This window comes from Rhipicephalus sanguineus, chromosome 5 (genome assembly GCF_013339695.2).
Source record: "Rhipicephalus sanguineus isolate Rsan-2018 chromosome 5, BIME_Rsan_1.4, whole genome shotgun sequence".
Lineage (NCBI taxonomy): Eukaryota > Metazoa > Arthropoda > Arachnida > Ixodida > Ixodidae > Rhipicephalus > Rhipicephalus sanguineus.
Window position 1 is genome coordinate 23,981,326 of NC_051180.1, and position 14,165 is coordinate 23,995,490.

The 14,165-nt window shown below is 47.7% G+C and overlaps 1 protein-coding gene across 1 annotated transcript in view; it reads left to right on the forward strand.

Annotated features, from left to right (window-relative positions):
- The window catches only part of LOC119393749 (signal transducer and activator of transcription 5B), a 113,871-nt gene that overhangs the window by 38,218 nt on the left and 61,488 nt on the right, over positions 1–14,165 (forward strand). The window contains exons 7-9 of the mRNA XM_049415876.1: positions 7,399–7,486; positions 10,330–10,371; positions 10,554–10,634. Of these exons, the coding sequence (XP_049271833.1) occupies positions 7,399–7,486; positions 10,330–10,371; positions 10,554–10,634 (211 nt within the window). The remainder of the gene's footprint in view (positions 1–7,398; positions 7,487–10,329; positions 10,372–10,553; positions 10,635–14,165) is intronic.

Consider the following 14,165-nt stretch of genomic DNA (forward strand, 5'->3'; position numbering starts at 1 on the left):
GGGCGTGCGTCGGCGTCCCGAAATGTGAGGCCAAACGCGTTGCGCGCCTATTTTTCGTCGCCTCACCTAGGGATATTGCGCATCGTCACCGAATGCCGCCACCCAGCACATCGCGTGCCGACTTTCCGGACTATGCGGCCGAGCACTTAGAGGTGAAATAAAGCACTGGCGATGCAATTTAGGCGCGTTTGGGGCCGTGCTTGGTATCGCCGTAAGCGCTCATCAATCATCTGAACAAATGAAAGCCTCGCAGATAACCGTGTCCGCGACCGGGTGAATGATGAAGTGCATCGCTGGCGAGGTTTACAAATTAGCTTGAGTGAAACTGGGAGATGAATTCGTATCTTTCCAATTCGCGTCTTGAATAAACTGCTAAGAAATTCCTATTCCACCAATGTCTTGGCCATAACTGCCTGTTATTTAGGAGGAAGGGATAGGTTGTCATGAGAGCCACTCTTAGTATCCTATAAAAATGATTCAGTGATCAATTGCAATCAAGACTGTTAATTATGTCAGTGATAGCATGAATACAAGAAAGCTGGCAAATCATCATAGTACATGGCCTAATTGCATTACAATATCTTGTTTTTTGTGATGCTTATTACACCACTTCATAACTTCGTTTAAGGGGGGATGCTACACTTTCCAAAAACTTTTTTATTTTCCAGAGTAACTTGGTGAAATTTGTACAGTTAATGTAGTTTTTACTGCTGATTTCAAAAATGTAATTATTTTTTTGCTGAGACTAGTAGTTTTCAAGATATCTCGAACTACTACTTCATCAATTAAGGCCTAATTAGCTAATTTACCACACCTTGCATAGCAATGTACAACCCACAGAATCAGTTCAGGATGTTCATACGGCGTCGTAATGTATATATGATTGTTCTAAGCCATTTCGAAGCAAAGTTGTGGGATGTTGAACCTGACGTGAAAAATGCCCTCATTGACATTTTAAACAAAAGCTTAATGTAGAAAATTTTCTGAAAAAAATTATTGGAACCAAACTTACTTTATGACACATCCCATCCATTTATCTTTGAAGCAAAAAAAAAATCATAGTGATAACCCAAGTAGAACAAGAGATATTGCTCCTTCATAACGGGAAGCGCATGAAAATTGTTGTTTTAAGAAATCGAGAAAAAACGATGGCGCACATTTTTATTACAGAAGATGTGACTAAACCACCTCAAAATGCACCAGAAGCATAGTCCGAATGCATCCTACGCTCATGCCTCCTCTTGACTAGCTTCTGGAGTTCCAGTGAGGCTGTTCTTTTCTTTGTGGAGCTGATGCTGCGCCGGTGGTCTTTTTCTCTGGCCCTCCTGGAGCCGGTGCCTGTCGCATTCATGTGCATTTCGTCCAGAATCGCTGTTGCTGAGTGCAGATTGCCTGTGTTGAAGCGCAGCACTGCTTCTGCTACGGTGGCTTCAACAGCGAACAGGGATGCATGATGCTCTTTGGCGGCCAAACTCCAGATCACTGAGTGCAGGCTCTCATTGGAGTTCTGCGTATTGCCTAGCTGGCACCTCTCAAGCAAGGCCTTTTCGGAAAGCCGGGTATAAACCGGCAGCAGTGCCTCGGCCACCTCCTTCGGTAGATTGTAGGCGTGCTTTGGGTCAGGCTGTCCCTTCGCTTTTGCGGCATTGTGCCGACACCACGAACTTTCACCAGCTGGGCACAAACTGTGGTCCGAGCATTCATCAGTGGAGGTGACGTGGCGGTACGTGGCCATCACAGCCTTTTGCATCTTCCCCACGTCACCTTCATGTGATTTCAGTGCTCTGCCATAATATGTGCTCAGCCTGGTAATCAGCTCACCTGTCAGCCTGCCTTTCCCGCCAAAGCCTCTTTTTCCCTCAGACTTCTGCTTCTGCAGCAGGTTACGCAAAGCGGTGCCCATCCGTTTTTGCACGTGATTAGTGCAGTCTTCTTTCTGCACTTCCATATAACCATACACTTTGGCCTCTTGTAAGGCCGAAAACGTCCTACTGTCGCCATCACACAACACAGTTGTGTAGCGCAGGCCATGGCGTTCAAGCGACCTCTGAAAAAGAATAAGGGCCGCTTCCACTTCCATCTGCCCCGCTTTGCTGTTCGTGTTTTTTTGGCATTTGTGGTTTGCCCTGCACTCTTCGTAGCCATCGCTACTAGGCTTTGGGCCCACCTCGCAGCCGAGGCAAAAGTTAGAACGACGTAGTCCAACACATAGCCACTAAACAGTTCAATCACAGAGCCGACGCAGATGTGAGAAGGGTGGCCTCGTGTCATCCAGCTTACGGCAATATTTCCCCTGTGGCCAAAGCACAAATCATCGTAGATCGCCGTGACTGCGTTCGCGCATTCGCTCATAGCGGACTCCGCCACTCGCGTTGCAGCGGGTGCCAACGTATTCTTCAAATGCCGCTGGTATGTTTTGTGGTGCATACCGTGGTGCGAGATGCCCATTGTCGCGAAAATGTAATTCATTTTCGTTTGACCGTTGCCGGTAGCCACCATCACCCTCGCCGCAAGGAGGTTTATTTGAAACAGACTGCGCGTTTTTGTGTTGTTCGCGCGCGGCGAAGTCCATTTATTAGCGATCACGCCGCACGTTTCGCAGTGCACTGATACCTTGACGGCAAGTCCGTAGTCACGATCCCCTCTGACGATCGTAGCCGGTCCGTGGCAGACTTTACAGCACACAACGCCCATTATCGAGTTCAACACATCGAGGTGCATAACTAAGTAAGGGGCAGCGTGGTCCGAGTCGAGCATCGATGCCTCGCTGTAACTTGCGGTGAAGGAATCGATTTTCCGCGCTGTTACCGGCGCCGATGAAAGCCGCTCGAACATTTCTTTCTCAAGGGCACGATTTTCTTCGACTTCGGCCTCTGTCAACACCTTGGCGTCGACTCGTAGTCGTCCGGAGTCTGCTGCAGCACTGGTTCTGCCGTCATCGCTGTAGGAGGCAACGCGCTCAGTCGCACCGCTGCTGAACGGCCGCGGAGCGTCAACGCATCGTTCCTCGGAGTCGACCAAGGGCTCCGACAACTTCCCAGCCTTCCTCCCGCGACCCTTACGTTTCCGCCGACCAAATGCATGCACGGTGCGATACTTGTATGCGCTTCCAGGCATGGCGACACGATCAACACTGGCAGACTGTGTTATCCGATTCCGAGGCGTCACAGCGGTAACCCTTTCAAAATGGCGTCGGGCCGCGCATGCAGCGGGCTTGCAGCCAACCGGAAAGCGCTATTCTGGTCACGTGCGCAGTTTAGCCAATGGCAATGAGCGCTGCCGTTCGTCTTTGAGGCCCTGTATTTCGAGCCAAGCAGACACACAAGGTTGCTTACCGAATAAAAAAACAGCTGAAAACGCGCTCTTTTAAACAAGACTAAAATGGCACTGATCGAGCGCCTAGTTTCCGAGTGTCGAAGAGCCGAAACCAGCGCTGTTTTCCCTCAATTTAAGGGGGGACGTGGCTTTCGGTACCAACTTTCTTATTTTTTCATGAATTTTGATGAAAATTGGCACACTTATTTGAAATGTTTTTTTAATGCTACTGTAGAAATTTCATAAATATATCTTTACAACTTTTTGATGTACAATATATTTCACCTTCTGCTCTTGTTCCGAGTCTGACTCGCTTAAAAAATGCGATAGGAAACTCGTTCAAAGTGCTATGCATTCTAAGATGTCTGATTGCGGGCATGACATTCATAGATTTTTTTATTTGCAACAAAATTTTTTTTAGTTCACATTTTTCATGAGGTGACTGTGCAACAGGCATCGAGGCTTTGTGCAACTCGTCAAATAGCTAATTATCAAAAGGCCATACTGAAAAAGCAAGAATGTCACGCCCTGAACTGTGCTCCAAATATAGAACAAAAAACGGAACTGAAATAGACCCAGCGGTCACTGAGAAATCAGCGGAACAAGCGAAGCAGGAAGCAAGAAAAGTCGTTTTGAGAAAACGGCTTTTAAAGTTGTACCAACAATATTACTTCATCAAAAGGCACTGGGGTCGTAATCTTTTGAGTCCTTCGTGATGTGGAGTTTCTTGAGTGCCCTGTCTTTAGTTTGAGGTGCCTTGCTTCTCTAAAACACAAGAAGAATGTGATCTTTGGTGTGTTTTGTAACATTGGACCTCCTGCACATGTGGCCTTTCATCTGTTGTGCCTTTGTTTTCTTTCTTTTTTCTTAAAATCCTTTTCTGATATACAAAGAACATGTAGCATGGATTTTAACAGGAGTTCCGTTTACTGAGAAATGAACAGAGGTGCAGAATCGAAGTATGAAACCAATAGTGTTAGATGCAGTCGTTCCGTTTAAGAGATTTCCGTTTATTGAGAGTCTACTGTATTTGTTGTGCCTGCCAAGGTGGCGAGATTAATTTGGAAATTGCACAAAAAAAAGAAAACAGCGTTTTTTTTCAACAAAATTATAGCGCCGCAACTGGGCAACCGGGCGCCACCATTCTGGGCTTGTTGGAGAGAGCATTTCTCTGTATTCAAATTCCCGGCTTGAGCTAGCTCCTCCATTCAGAAACAAGTGTACAAAAAGCAAATGTTTGACGTTCGTTTCAAAGCCTCCGATTGGCTGCTTCTGCCATGTTGATTCAGCACGTCTCGCCATTGGACCGATGCTCGCTCTGGGAGAGCGTCGTCTGCCGCTTGCGCGTCGCAAGGTCACAGTTGTTGAAAATCGCGCTACTTAGTAACGCGTTCGCATTCGTTCTGTGTTCACGGGTCGACGATCATTTTGACTATAATTATGCTTTACTTTGGCAGCTTCAAGCGGAAGCTCAATTGTCAGATTACGATGTCACGCCACACTTGTAACGAACGTCACAGTTGTGCGTCTCGGACTCGCCGCAACCGCGATTAGAGGTTCTGCTCATTAGCACTTTGTACCTCGTGACGAGGACCATCCAGGGACAGCTCTTTGTACTCGCGATCGAGCATGACGTACTTTGAAACATCGGGCACTGCGGCCATGCACATCGCAACCGAGCTTTCTGCCCAAAGTCATGGCTAGACCTAACTACGCTCATGGTGCCCATGTACGAGATGAATCCGAACTTTGTGGTCAAGAACATTGCGCTAGGGGACGTGCGAAAGCGAAGAAGCCGCAATGTGCTTCGTCGCAAGCAACGAATCGCATTGCTCGCTGGCTCCTTGGAACCGCGGATGGACATTTACGCTTTGGCAGCGTAGACCCCTGCCGAGCTCACCGTGCAGTGACCACTTGGAGCAGCAGTGGCAGCGGCTAGCAATTTTGCGCGTCGGCACCCCAAAACGCAAGACCAAGCACGCTGCGCACCGATTTTTTGTTGCCGCGGCTAGGCATAACTGATCATTGACAGACCGGAGATTGGCGGCCTTTGTTCTTAAATCTGTACGCCGTTATCCAGCGCACTGTTCCAGTCCCGAAAGTATGCCAAGTGGTGTTTGAAGTCGGAAGTTATTGAATTTCGAATGTCCGTGGTAGAAAAGTCTGCTGTAAAGGAGTCCTGATCACCTTGCTGGCCTCACATTTTAGTCAGTTATATCCGAATGTCCATTGTACCAGAATCCATTGTAAACGAAGCTCAGTCAATGGAACAGATAGGGAGGTTCATAGTTGTCTTGATAAGACAACTATGAAACACCACCCCACTAGAGTTTCATCAACCTAGCGAAAAGAACCACTTTCATATTGCTATCTCATAAGAATATGCTTTGGAATCCTCTCATACTTTCTTTTCTGCAATTTCACTTCGAAGTATTAGAAAAATATTCAATTCGATTCGCACTCACACTTCAATATTCGAATTCGCTTCGCACCCAAAATTTTGCTATTTGCACAGCTCTAATAATGATATTCAAGTGCCATGAAAATTTTGTGGTGAAAACCGATAATCGCTGTAAGCGGGTTGCATGGAAGATACAAATACAGTCGAACCCCGCTGATACATTTTTGAAGGGACTGTAAGAAATAAATGTAAGAGCCGGGAAATGGAAGAGCTGAGAAACTGGAAAAACGAAAAAATATTTAGTAGTGCAGAATGTTATTTCAATGCCTACGCTTGAAACAAACCGTGCAGTGTCCCCTGGTTCGTTTACTCATGCCTGAGCAGCACGAAATTTTTTCAAGCAGCTGCAGTGTCATATCCTTTTAATTAATCTAGTGCCACCGCGGCCGACACCTGGGAAGTGATCACTTTTGGCGATACCTTCGCAGGATTGTCACCGGATGCGGCAGCATCTCCGAGCGATAATGTAGCACTGTTGGCAGTGTCGGATCACCGCGGCTCGCCGTAGGTGGTCGAGCGCCTTGTGAAAGTGAAAGTACTCTTGAAAGCGATTGGCGAGGAAATGATCTCTGCTCCACCAACTCCTAAACTTCGTCACTGGTGCACGCATTGGTGCACTCAGCCACGATCTAGCCGACGGACAGAAATGCGGAGCTGAGGACAGTGTCATCCACAGAAATGTGATCAACGTATGTGATTCTTTTGGCACCAAGAGTTGTAGGTGTGAAAGAACTAAGCACACGCATTGCGACCAGCGCGACGAGTCCAATCGTGAATTGTGCAAACTCCTCTGACAATGCCTCTGACAAATGACGATGACGAGCCCACGCTCACAGTGTGTTACGAGTGTTGCTTGCGTCACTCATGTGGCTAATTTTTCGGTCAAGACAGGCCAATCTGCGTGAAAACTCAACATGGCCGCTCTTTTCTGTGGTCGCTCAGCCAGCTCGGAGTGCACTTGGCGACGTATCACATGGGAACGGTCTTGCAGTTGCGACGTAGCAGCGGGGTTCCCAATACATTGGACCCTATGGGAGTTATGCTGGGACAGGCAGAAAACGACGTAACAGCCAGGAAAGCACAGTAGTGAGGAATGTAACAGCGGGGTTCTACTGTATAACGGAGGATGCGATGGGGCGTACTGGCTGTTGCTATTAATTGCTGTAACAGCAGTGCCCCACTCCTTCTGGCTGCGGATTGCATTAGCTCATTCATCTCAAAAAGTGGACCTTAATTCCTATGCAACAGTCGACCTCCAATAATACCGTATTTACAGTAGACTCCTGTTAAACGAAAGCTGAAGGGACCAGGAAAATATGTTTCATTTAACAGGAGTTTCGTTTACTGAGAGATGAAAAGGGGTGCAGAATTCAAACACAAAACCAATCATGTTAGAGGCAGTTGTTCCATTTAAGCAGCAATTTCATTTAAGCGATTTTTGTTTATTGAGAGTCTACTGTACATGATTGTAAGTCAACTCGAACGCAAGTTGACCCCCCCCCCCTCTTATTACATGTAATAGAAGAATAAAGATTAAAAAAAAACAAAAACGAAAGCACATTCCACAGTGGAAACTTATTTATATAGATGTTTATACGCTCTTCTCCTTTTTGTGCTTTCAGAGAGGCAAGTGGAGACATCCTGAATAATACAGGGACCATGGAGTACCACCAGGCTACAAGGCAACTGAGCGTCAGCTTTAGGAACATGGTATGTGAATGTGGCATTCTGTATCTCAACATTACGTCACGGGTACAATTCTTGGTTGCAACATTGTAGTGAGGGTATGGTGCAGAATTGCTCGTGTGTTGTAGGGATCTGGGTGCACGTTGCAGAAACTTCAAGGATTCGGAATTCACCCTCTGCCACTGCAATGGCTTTCACGCTTTCGAAACGACTGCAGTCAACTGCCGATTTTTCGGACTCCCTAGGGACCGCGAAATCGTCCGAAAAATCGGGCAGTCCGAAAAATCGCATTCATGCTTTTTTATTTAGCTGAAGCGGTCAAATCGCCCCAGCCACGTCCGAAATAGCTTTAATGCCTCCCAGAACAATTATCAGGCATTTTGGTGCGCGCCCAGGCTCTCGCAAATACATTCGGTACCTGCCGGGAACCCCGCTTAACTACGTACGTGCCAACCGCCACTTTTGCATCTCATGATGAGCGCCGCTGATAGCAGCAAAGCGTGGAATAGATTATGGCTATCTCGCATGAAGCGTTTGTAAATGATGACGTGGAACACAAAGACTGTGGCGGAAGAGCGGACGACTCGTCCGGCTTTCTCCAATGCGTGTGCGCATGTAAACGATGCGCACACACATCGCCGATACGCAGCATTTGCTGCCATGTCAAGCCGATCGTTTCTAGTTGTGTGCAGCACATCGCCAACTAAGCTGACGCCGTCACTTTACTGTTGCTGTATCGTATGCACGCATTTATCATGAAAGGGTTCGTGATGCGCACTTAGTTCCTGACCGCACACGGGCGCGGCAATGGCGAGCTGGTTTCGTCCGCGAAGGCAGCGCGTCTATGCGGCGCACTTAGCGGTCTCGCACAGAGATGTAGCAGGAATGGCGGCGCGGCGCATTTGGGTTCTCGCCTATTAAATGCGTGCAGTACGCATGCAACTGCGCTAAGCCACGTGCATCACCGAGCAGTTAACTGAAGGTGCTTATCGTAAGGGTTGTCAGCGATTAAGCCGTACTTGCGCATTTGCCAGCTGCCGCCATCACGCCTCCGTGCATTTCCGCTACTTATCCGTAACGTCGCCGCACGGCGCCGCGATAGCGGCCCCTTCGAATTTCTGGTGTGCTTCACCCCATAACGCTTCGGCATTGCGGCAGAGCTGACTTTCGGACTCTGCTACTGTCTCAAACAGATCGACTCGCGAAAGCGCTGGTTCGAACCTACGAGATAATAGGCGCGGCAGAGGTGGGGGCTTCAAATAATGCCTTTCGGACCTGCAATGTGGGCAGAAAGTCCGAAAAATCGGACGTGGAATAGCTTCAGCGTCCGAAGTTTCGGACGTTCTGATACATTGAAGTCTGTGGGGCTGGTGACGGTGCCGCGAAAGCGTCCGAATTTTCAAGCATGTCCGGAAAATCGGGCGTCCGAAAAATCGGCAGTTGACTGTATATCGCTTGCTGTGCATTCACTGGTCCCTAACTGCTGTAAAGTTGGGCCCTACTGCGATTGGAACCATTAGTGCAGTCATTATTGGGAATAGGGCTTGTTTTAAGAAGACCAGCAAGGTTCAAATTATGCAGCGAAGGCTAATTTCTAATCACGTTCAAATTACCTGGTGAAGGCTAATTTCAGAATCAAAATAATGAGTTTGGTCCCGTTGAAATGTACAGTAAAAGTTCGTTAATTCGGATTTCTAGGGACCGGAAAAAATGTCCGAATTAACCGAATGTCCGAATGATTGAATGGTCGAAATAAACACAATAAATATGAGTTTTTTCAACATACCTTTACTTAACAAAGTAATTGCGGATGCTTGTCTGTTTGCGAGCAGATATTCGCGTGGACACAATTTTTCCGAGCCCTTCAAGGTGCTCAGCAGCTCGCATGATGTCTGCGGTGTCCGCAAAAGTTTCACTCAATCATCCACGCTTTTCGGTTGGCACGGTAATCCACGGGATGATTGTTGATGTTGTTAAAGTAGCATGGCTTTTGAACCTTTCCGATAACGAGAAGAGGCAAGCGCTCTGTTCCCGACACGTTGGCGGCTAAAAGTACGGTTGCTCGTTCCTTGCTTCTTTTGCCGCCGATACAAGGATCCCCGTTCATCACTCTTCATCACTTCTTATCGGGAGAGCCCATTATTCAGAGCACGCAAAATTTCTACTTTGGTGGTGAAGTCCTTGGCCTCGTACTTGAGCCGCTTTGCCGGCGTTGCCATCGGCGGAGAGTGCGGTCACATGAGAAGTCAGCACAAAAGCACCAGCAACGATCAAGCTAAAGGAGCCGTACTGAATCGTTCCTCGATAAAACGGCGATCAACGATGCAGCACACCAACGGGAACAAAGCAACAAAACCCACACACGAAAAAAAGGCGTTCAACCCGTCTCAATCCAAGCCAAGTCGATAATTGATGTCCATGGCGATGCTGCGTTTGAGCTTCACTTTTGTTACGAATTTTTTCATTTTCGAGCCTCGCCAGCGGCCCGAAAGTCGCCGAATTATCCGATTTGCGGTCAAATCTGTCCGAAATAACGAGCGCCCAGTCTCATAGAGTGATGCATATATTTACAGGGACCAGATGACGTGTCCGAATGAACCGATTTTCCGAATTAACGAGAGTCTAATTAACGAGCTTTTACTGTATTGGGTGCTTCCTGAGACCTTCGGTCGAGATCTAACTGAAAAATCAAGTTAACTGGAGTTTGAATAATGGAAAGAAAGTGTAAAAGATGCTGCTTATGATATTTTTTAAAAAGTATTTGAATGAACTTGAATCCACCAGTGCCTTCAAATATAAAGTGTAAAAGGAACTTCCGGCTTTTTCTCCTGTGTAATCGATTTTCTTTTTCTCTCTCCCTCTCTTAGCAATTGCGGAAAATCAAGCGAGCGGAAAAGAAAGGCACTGAGGTGAGCACCTGATATGCGTAATCCTTTGACATTGCACTCTGGCAATGTTGTGTCGTGTAGCTGTAGAAAGAAAAAAAAAAAAAGAAAAAGAAGGAACTTTGATTTGGTTTACACTACAGAATATGTTGTTTGTAGGCTTGCTTTTGCTTTTTAGCGTTGCTCACACTCATTGCCTTTTCCAGTCCGTCATGGATGAGAAATTCGCATTGCTGTTCCAATCCCAGTTCAAGGTCGGAGGTGGAGAGCTAGTGTTCCAAGTTTGGGTAAGTCATAACTGTACGAACTCGAATCTAACAAGTCCTCTTATCTAATGCGCACCCGATTTTGCGGGTTCGAAATAAAAATTGCACCCGAATGTATCGTTGGCAGATGTTTAAATTACATCAAGCCCCATGTTGAAGATTGGGGAAAAAAAAAGACAAGCACAATTTTTCTTCATATAGTGGGAAATTCATTTTCTTGGCAGTTGATTTTCAGCTGTAATCCAGTTCTGGCTTTAAAGGGCTCCTAAAACGCCAAGAGATCGAAATTCAGTTGTGGTGTGACAGTTGTGCACGAGTCTACAACGAACACGTACGTAGCTGTGAGAATTATTCGAAACAGTGCCGTAATAGCGGAGTCACGCGCGTTTGATGATCTAAACGCTGCGATCCACTCCTCTGCTGGTCACCTCTCCCAAAGCCGCTTTTCCCTCCTCGCCGAGTGCCCCTCCCAATCTCACGTGACATATAGTCATCGCTGATGCACTCTTCGAAACAGCGGGCACTTCCGATGGCTGCGGCTCCGTGAACTCCATGCTTCTCAGTACACTCAAACCTCGATATAACGAACACGGATATAGGGAACCCAAGCTCAAGTTTGCGGCGCGACGACAGCGCCGCGCCAGCCGCGCTGCGGCTCTGTCGGAAAGCTCTGAACCTTCGCGCGGCCGACTCAGCGCCTTTCACGGTAGCGGTAGCGCACGTGCGCACGCGTTCTTCTCTCGGTGCGGGTAACTGGGAGGCTGTCATCTGGGTACGTTGAACCGAAAGGCTTGCTGTGCGAAGCTGCACACTTCCACGATGGCAGAAGCGACCCCGCGGAAGCGCAAGCGTGGTCCAAAGTATTGCGGTTTAGTGGCCAGCCACAACAGTGCAGACAAGGCACACAATTCACGTGTTAAACTGTATCGGTTCCCGGGCGTGTCGCACGAGAAATAAAGGCGGCAAGCGTGGATAGCTGACAGCGCTGTCTCGCCTTCTATTTTGGCTGTCTGAGTTCATCGCTTTCGTTCAATTCGACTACCTGAATCGGTAAGTAACGGGGCGCATGCACGCAGCGACTACAGTAATGATTACTCGCTGTCTTCTCGCATTGTTAAAGTCCAGTTATGGTTGTAGGTGAAGCAACTTTGTGTTTTGATTCCCCGTGCTCGTGAGACTTACCCGTCGTTGTTGAACGTTCACATTCGCGTTATACCGTTAGCGTTGCGCGGTTGGTTGAATTCAACTGAACTCCGCACATTGTCAGAAGTTCGGCGCCTGCATTTTACGCGTCAGGAAGGCTGCTTTATCACGCCGGAACGGACGTCTGTGCATTTTCAGCAAGCTTTGACATCGTTCTGCAGGTTTGCTTTGTTTTTGTCACTTTATTGGGGTGATAATATTCAAGCCACTAAATATAACTGGCACTTATTACATGCTTTGCAATTGCAACCTTGAAGTAACCACCTTCTGACTTAGTGCGATTTTCTAGCCGCGTTCACACAACAGGTTTTATACGCCTGTCAAGTCGATATCATAAAAAGAGACTGCAAGCATGACGCGAGAGCCGAAAAAACAAGGCGAGCAGTTCATCTTGCTTCACAGTGGTTGAAGCTCAGCTAGCTGCCTCGCGTCTTAATCGGCGGGTGATTCTCCAGCGGCATGGAGGACTTGACTCTAACCTTCTCAGGAAGCAGTGCCATGGCCGTATAATCTTTTTTTCGCACGCCGCAAACGTTTGTTCACGAAAGTACACGGCTGCTACTGTAAGCATGCCATATCAAAACAACAATCATATGATTCGTAGTCCACGCCGCAGAACATCGATAGCGTGTACGGCTTCATTTCAGAGTGCATGTGGACCATTATTCATCTTTAACATGACAGAATGAGACTTACCTCGAGGTATACGTCCTACACAGTGTAATCGCGACTTGGGAAATGCATTTCGCTTTGAGTCAGGCGTGGTTGTCGTCGATCGTCTGCTCTTCACCGTTAACGTGATTGACGAGCCTTTCTCATCTTATCAAGTTCGCTTTTCGGAACTGCCAGTCAAGCTTGAAAATCCTTTTGAAGCCGCACTGCACGCGGTACATTGTGAGACGCCGCAACTGCACCGCGAGAGCTCTGCACGTGCACGGAAGCGAGCGGCAACGCGGTGGAGAGAAGGGAAAACGCTCGCTGATCACGCCCCAGTTTCTCTTTTTCTGCCAGAGATGGCGCTGCCTGTCAAGAGCAGCAGTGCCGCTAAGCGTTGCTTGGGAAGCCTATAGCGAATTATCGGTTATAACGAAGTAAATGAAGAATAGTCTGGTTATAGATACAGAGTTACAAATAAACATTTATAGCGAATTTTCGGATATAACGAAGATATTTTTGTGGCAGATGTGACTTTGTTATAATGAGGTTTGTGTGTATAGTGTTATTCTCGGCTGACCGCTGGTGTCCGTGGCGGCCCATGCCCATACGAATTGTGCTGGTATGGACCCTGTGTTGTGCACAGGCCTTCAAAGGATAGCCACATGATCGATCTGTACGTCCAGTTGTCGCTTTTGCAGCCAAGCACTGATGCATGAAAGCCATCGCAAGACACTGTCGGATTCAGTCCGCGCACCTTATCAGACCGCTAGGCGTGACTGTGCTGGTACGCTGGCGATTTGGCAGTTGCGTTACAGGCTGCAGTTGCCGATTCGCAAGCGCACACACGCGGGCACCACGACAGCAAGGAACGTGCGCGGCTGCTTGCAGACTAACCGGAAGTCGTAGGTTTTTGTTCGACCAATCGCAGCATCACCTGCATACCACATCACAGATTCAACACGCTGATGTCACACACATCACTAGACAGACTGGAAGGGCCCGGAGAGAAGAAATTGTTTCTTGGAATTTGTGGCGCGCCCGCGGCTTGTTGCATTGCCACGTGTGGCATCGTTGATCGTGATGTCATTCTGCACACGATGTGCGTTTACTTGAAATGTTTGAAAATATATCGGAGGTGGTTTAGGCGCCTTTAAGGGGGGACACGGGTCTTAGAAGGCCGAAAATCGCGAAAAAATCGACTTTTTGAAGCTGACATTTTCGGAATCTATATCTATTTTTGCACAAATCTGCTAAGTTTGTAGCTTCTATTTTCATTATTTCCGCCGTAAAATCAATCTGTAACACCAATATGAGGTTTGTTTGAGTGCAAATTGACGCTAAAATCGCGCTCTTTCTGTGCCGAACCGTTGCCGGTACACACGGCCTATCGTGGCCATCTTGATCTCGTTTGGAAGAGCCGTTTTTCATCTTCAATTTCCCGCCACTGCTGGCTCGCCTTGCTCATTGGTTTTCTAGCAAAAACGCGTCATCGAGAAGTACAAGCGCGCGATTCTATTGGCTGCTTGGGGCACGTGACAAAATCTAGGCATCCGTTTCACCAAGCGGCGTTTCCGGCGTCTGCTTCACCGCCGAGACGCGCGTGAGCGTGCGCCATTTTGTCCTGGTGCTGTCGACTGCCTACAGCTATGGGTCCTGTTATCAAGAAGTTCCGCACCAAACACAAATTTGGAA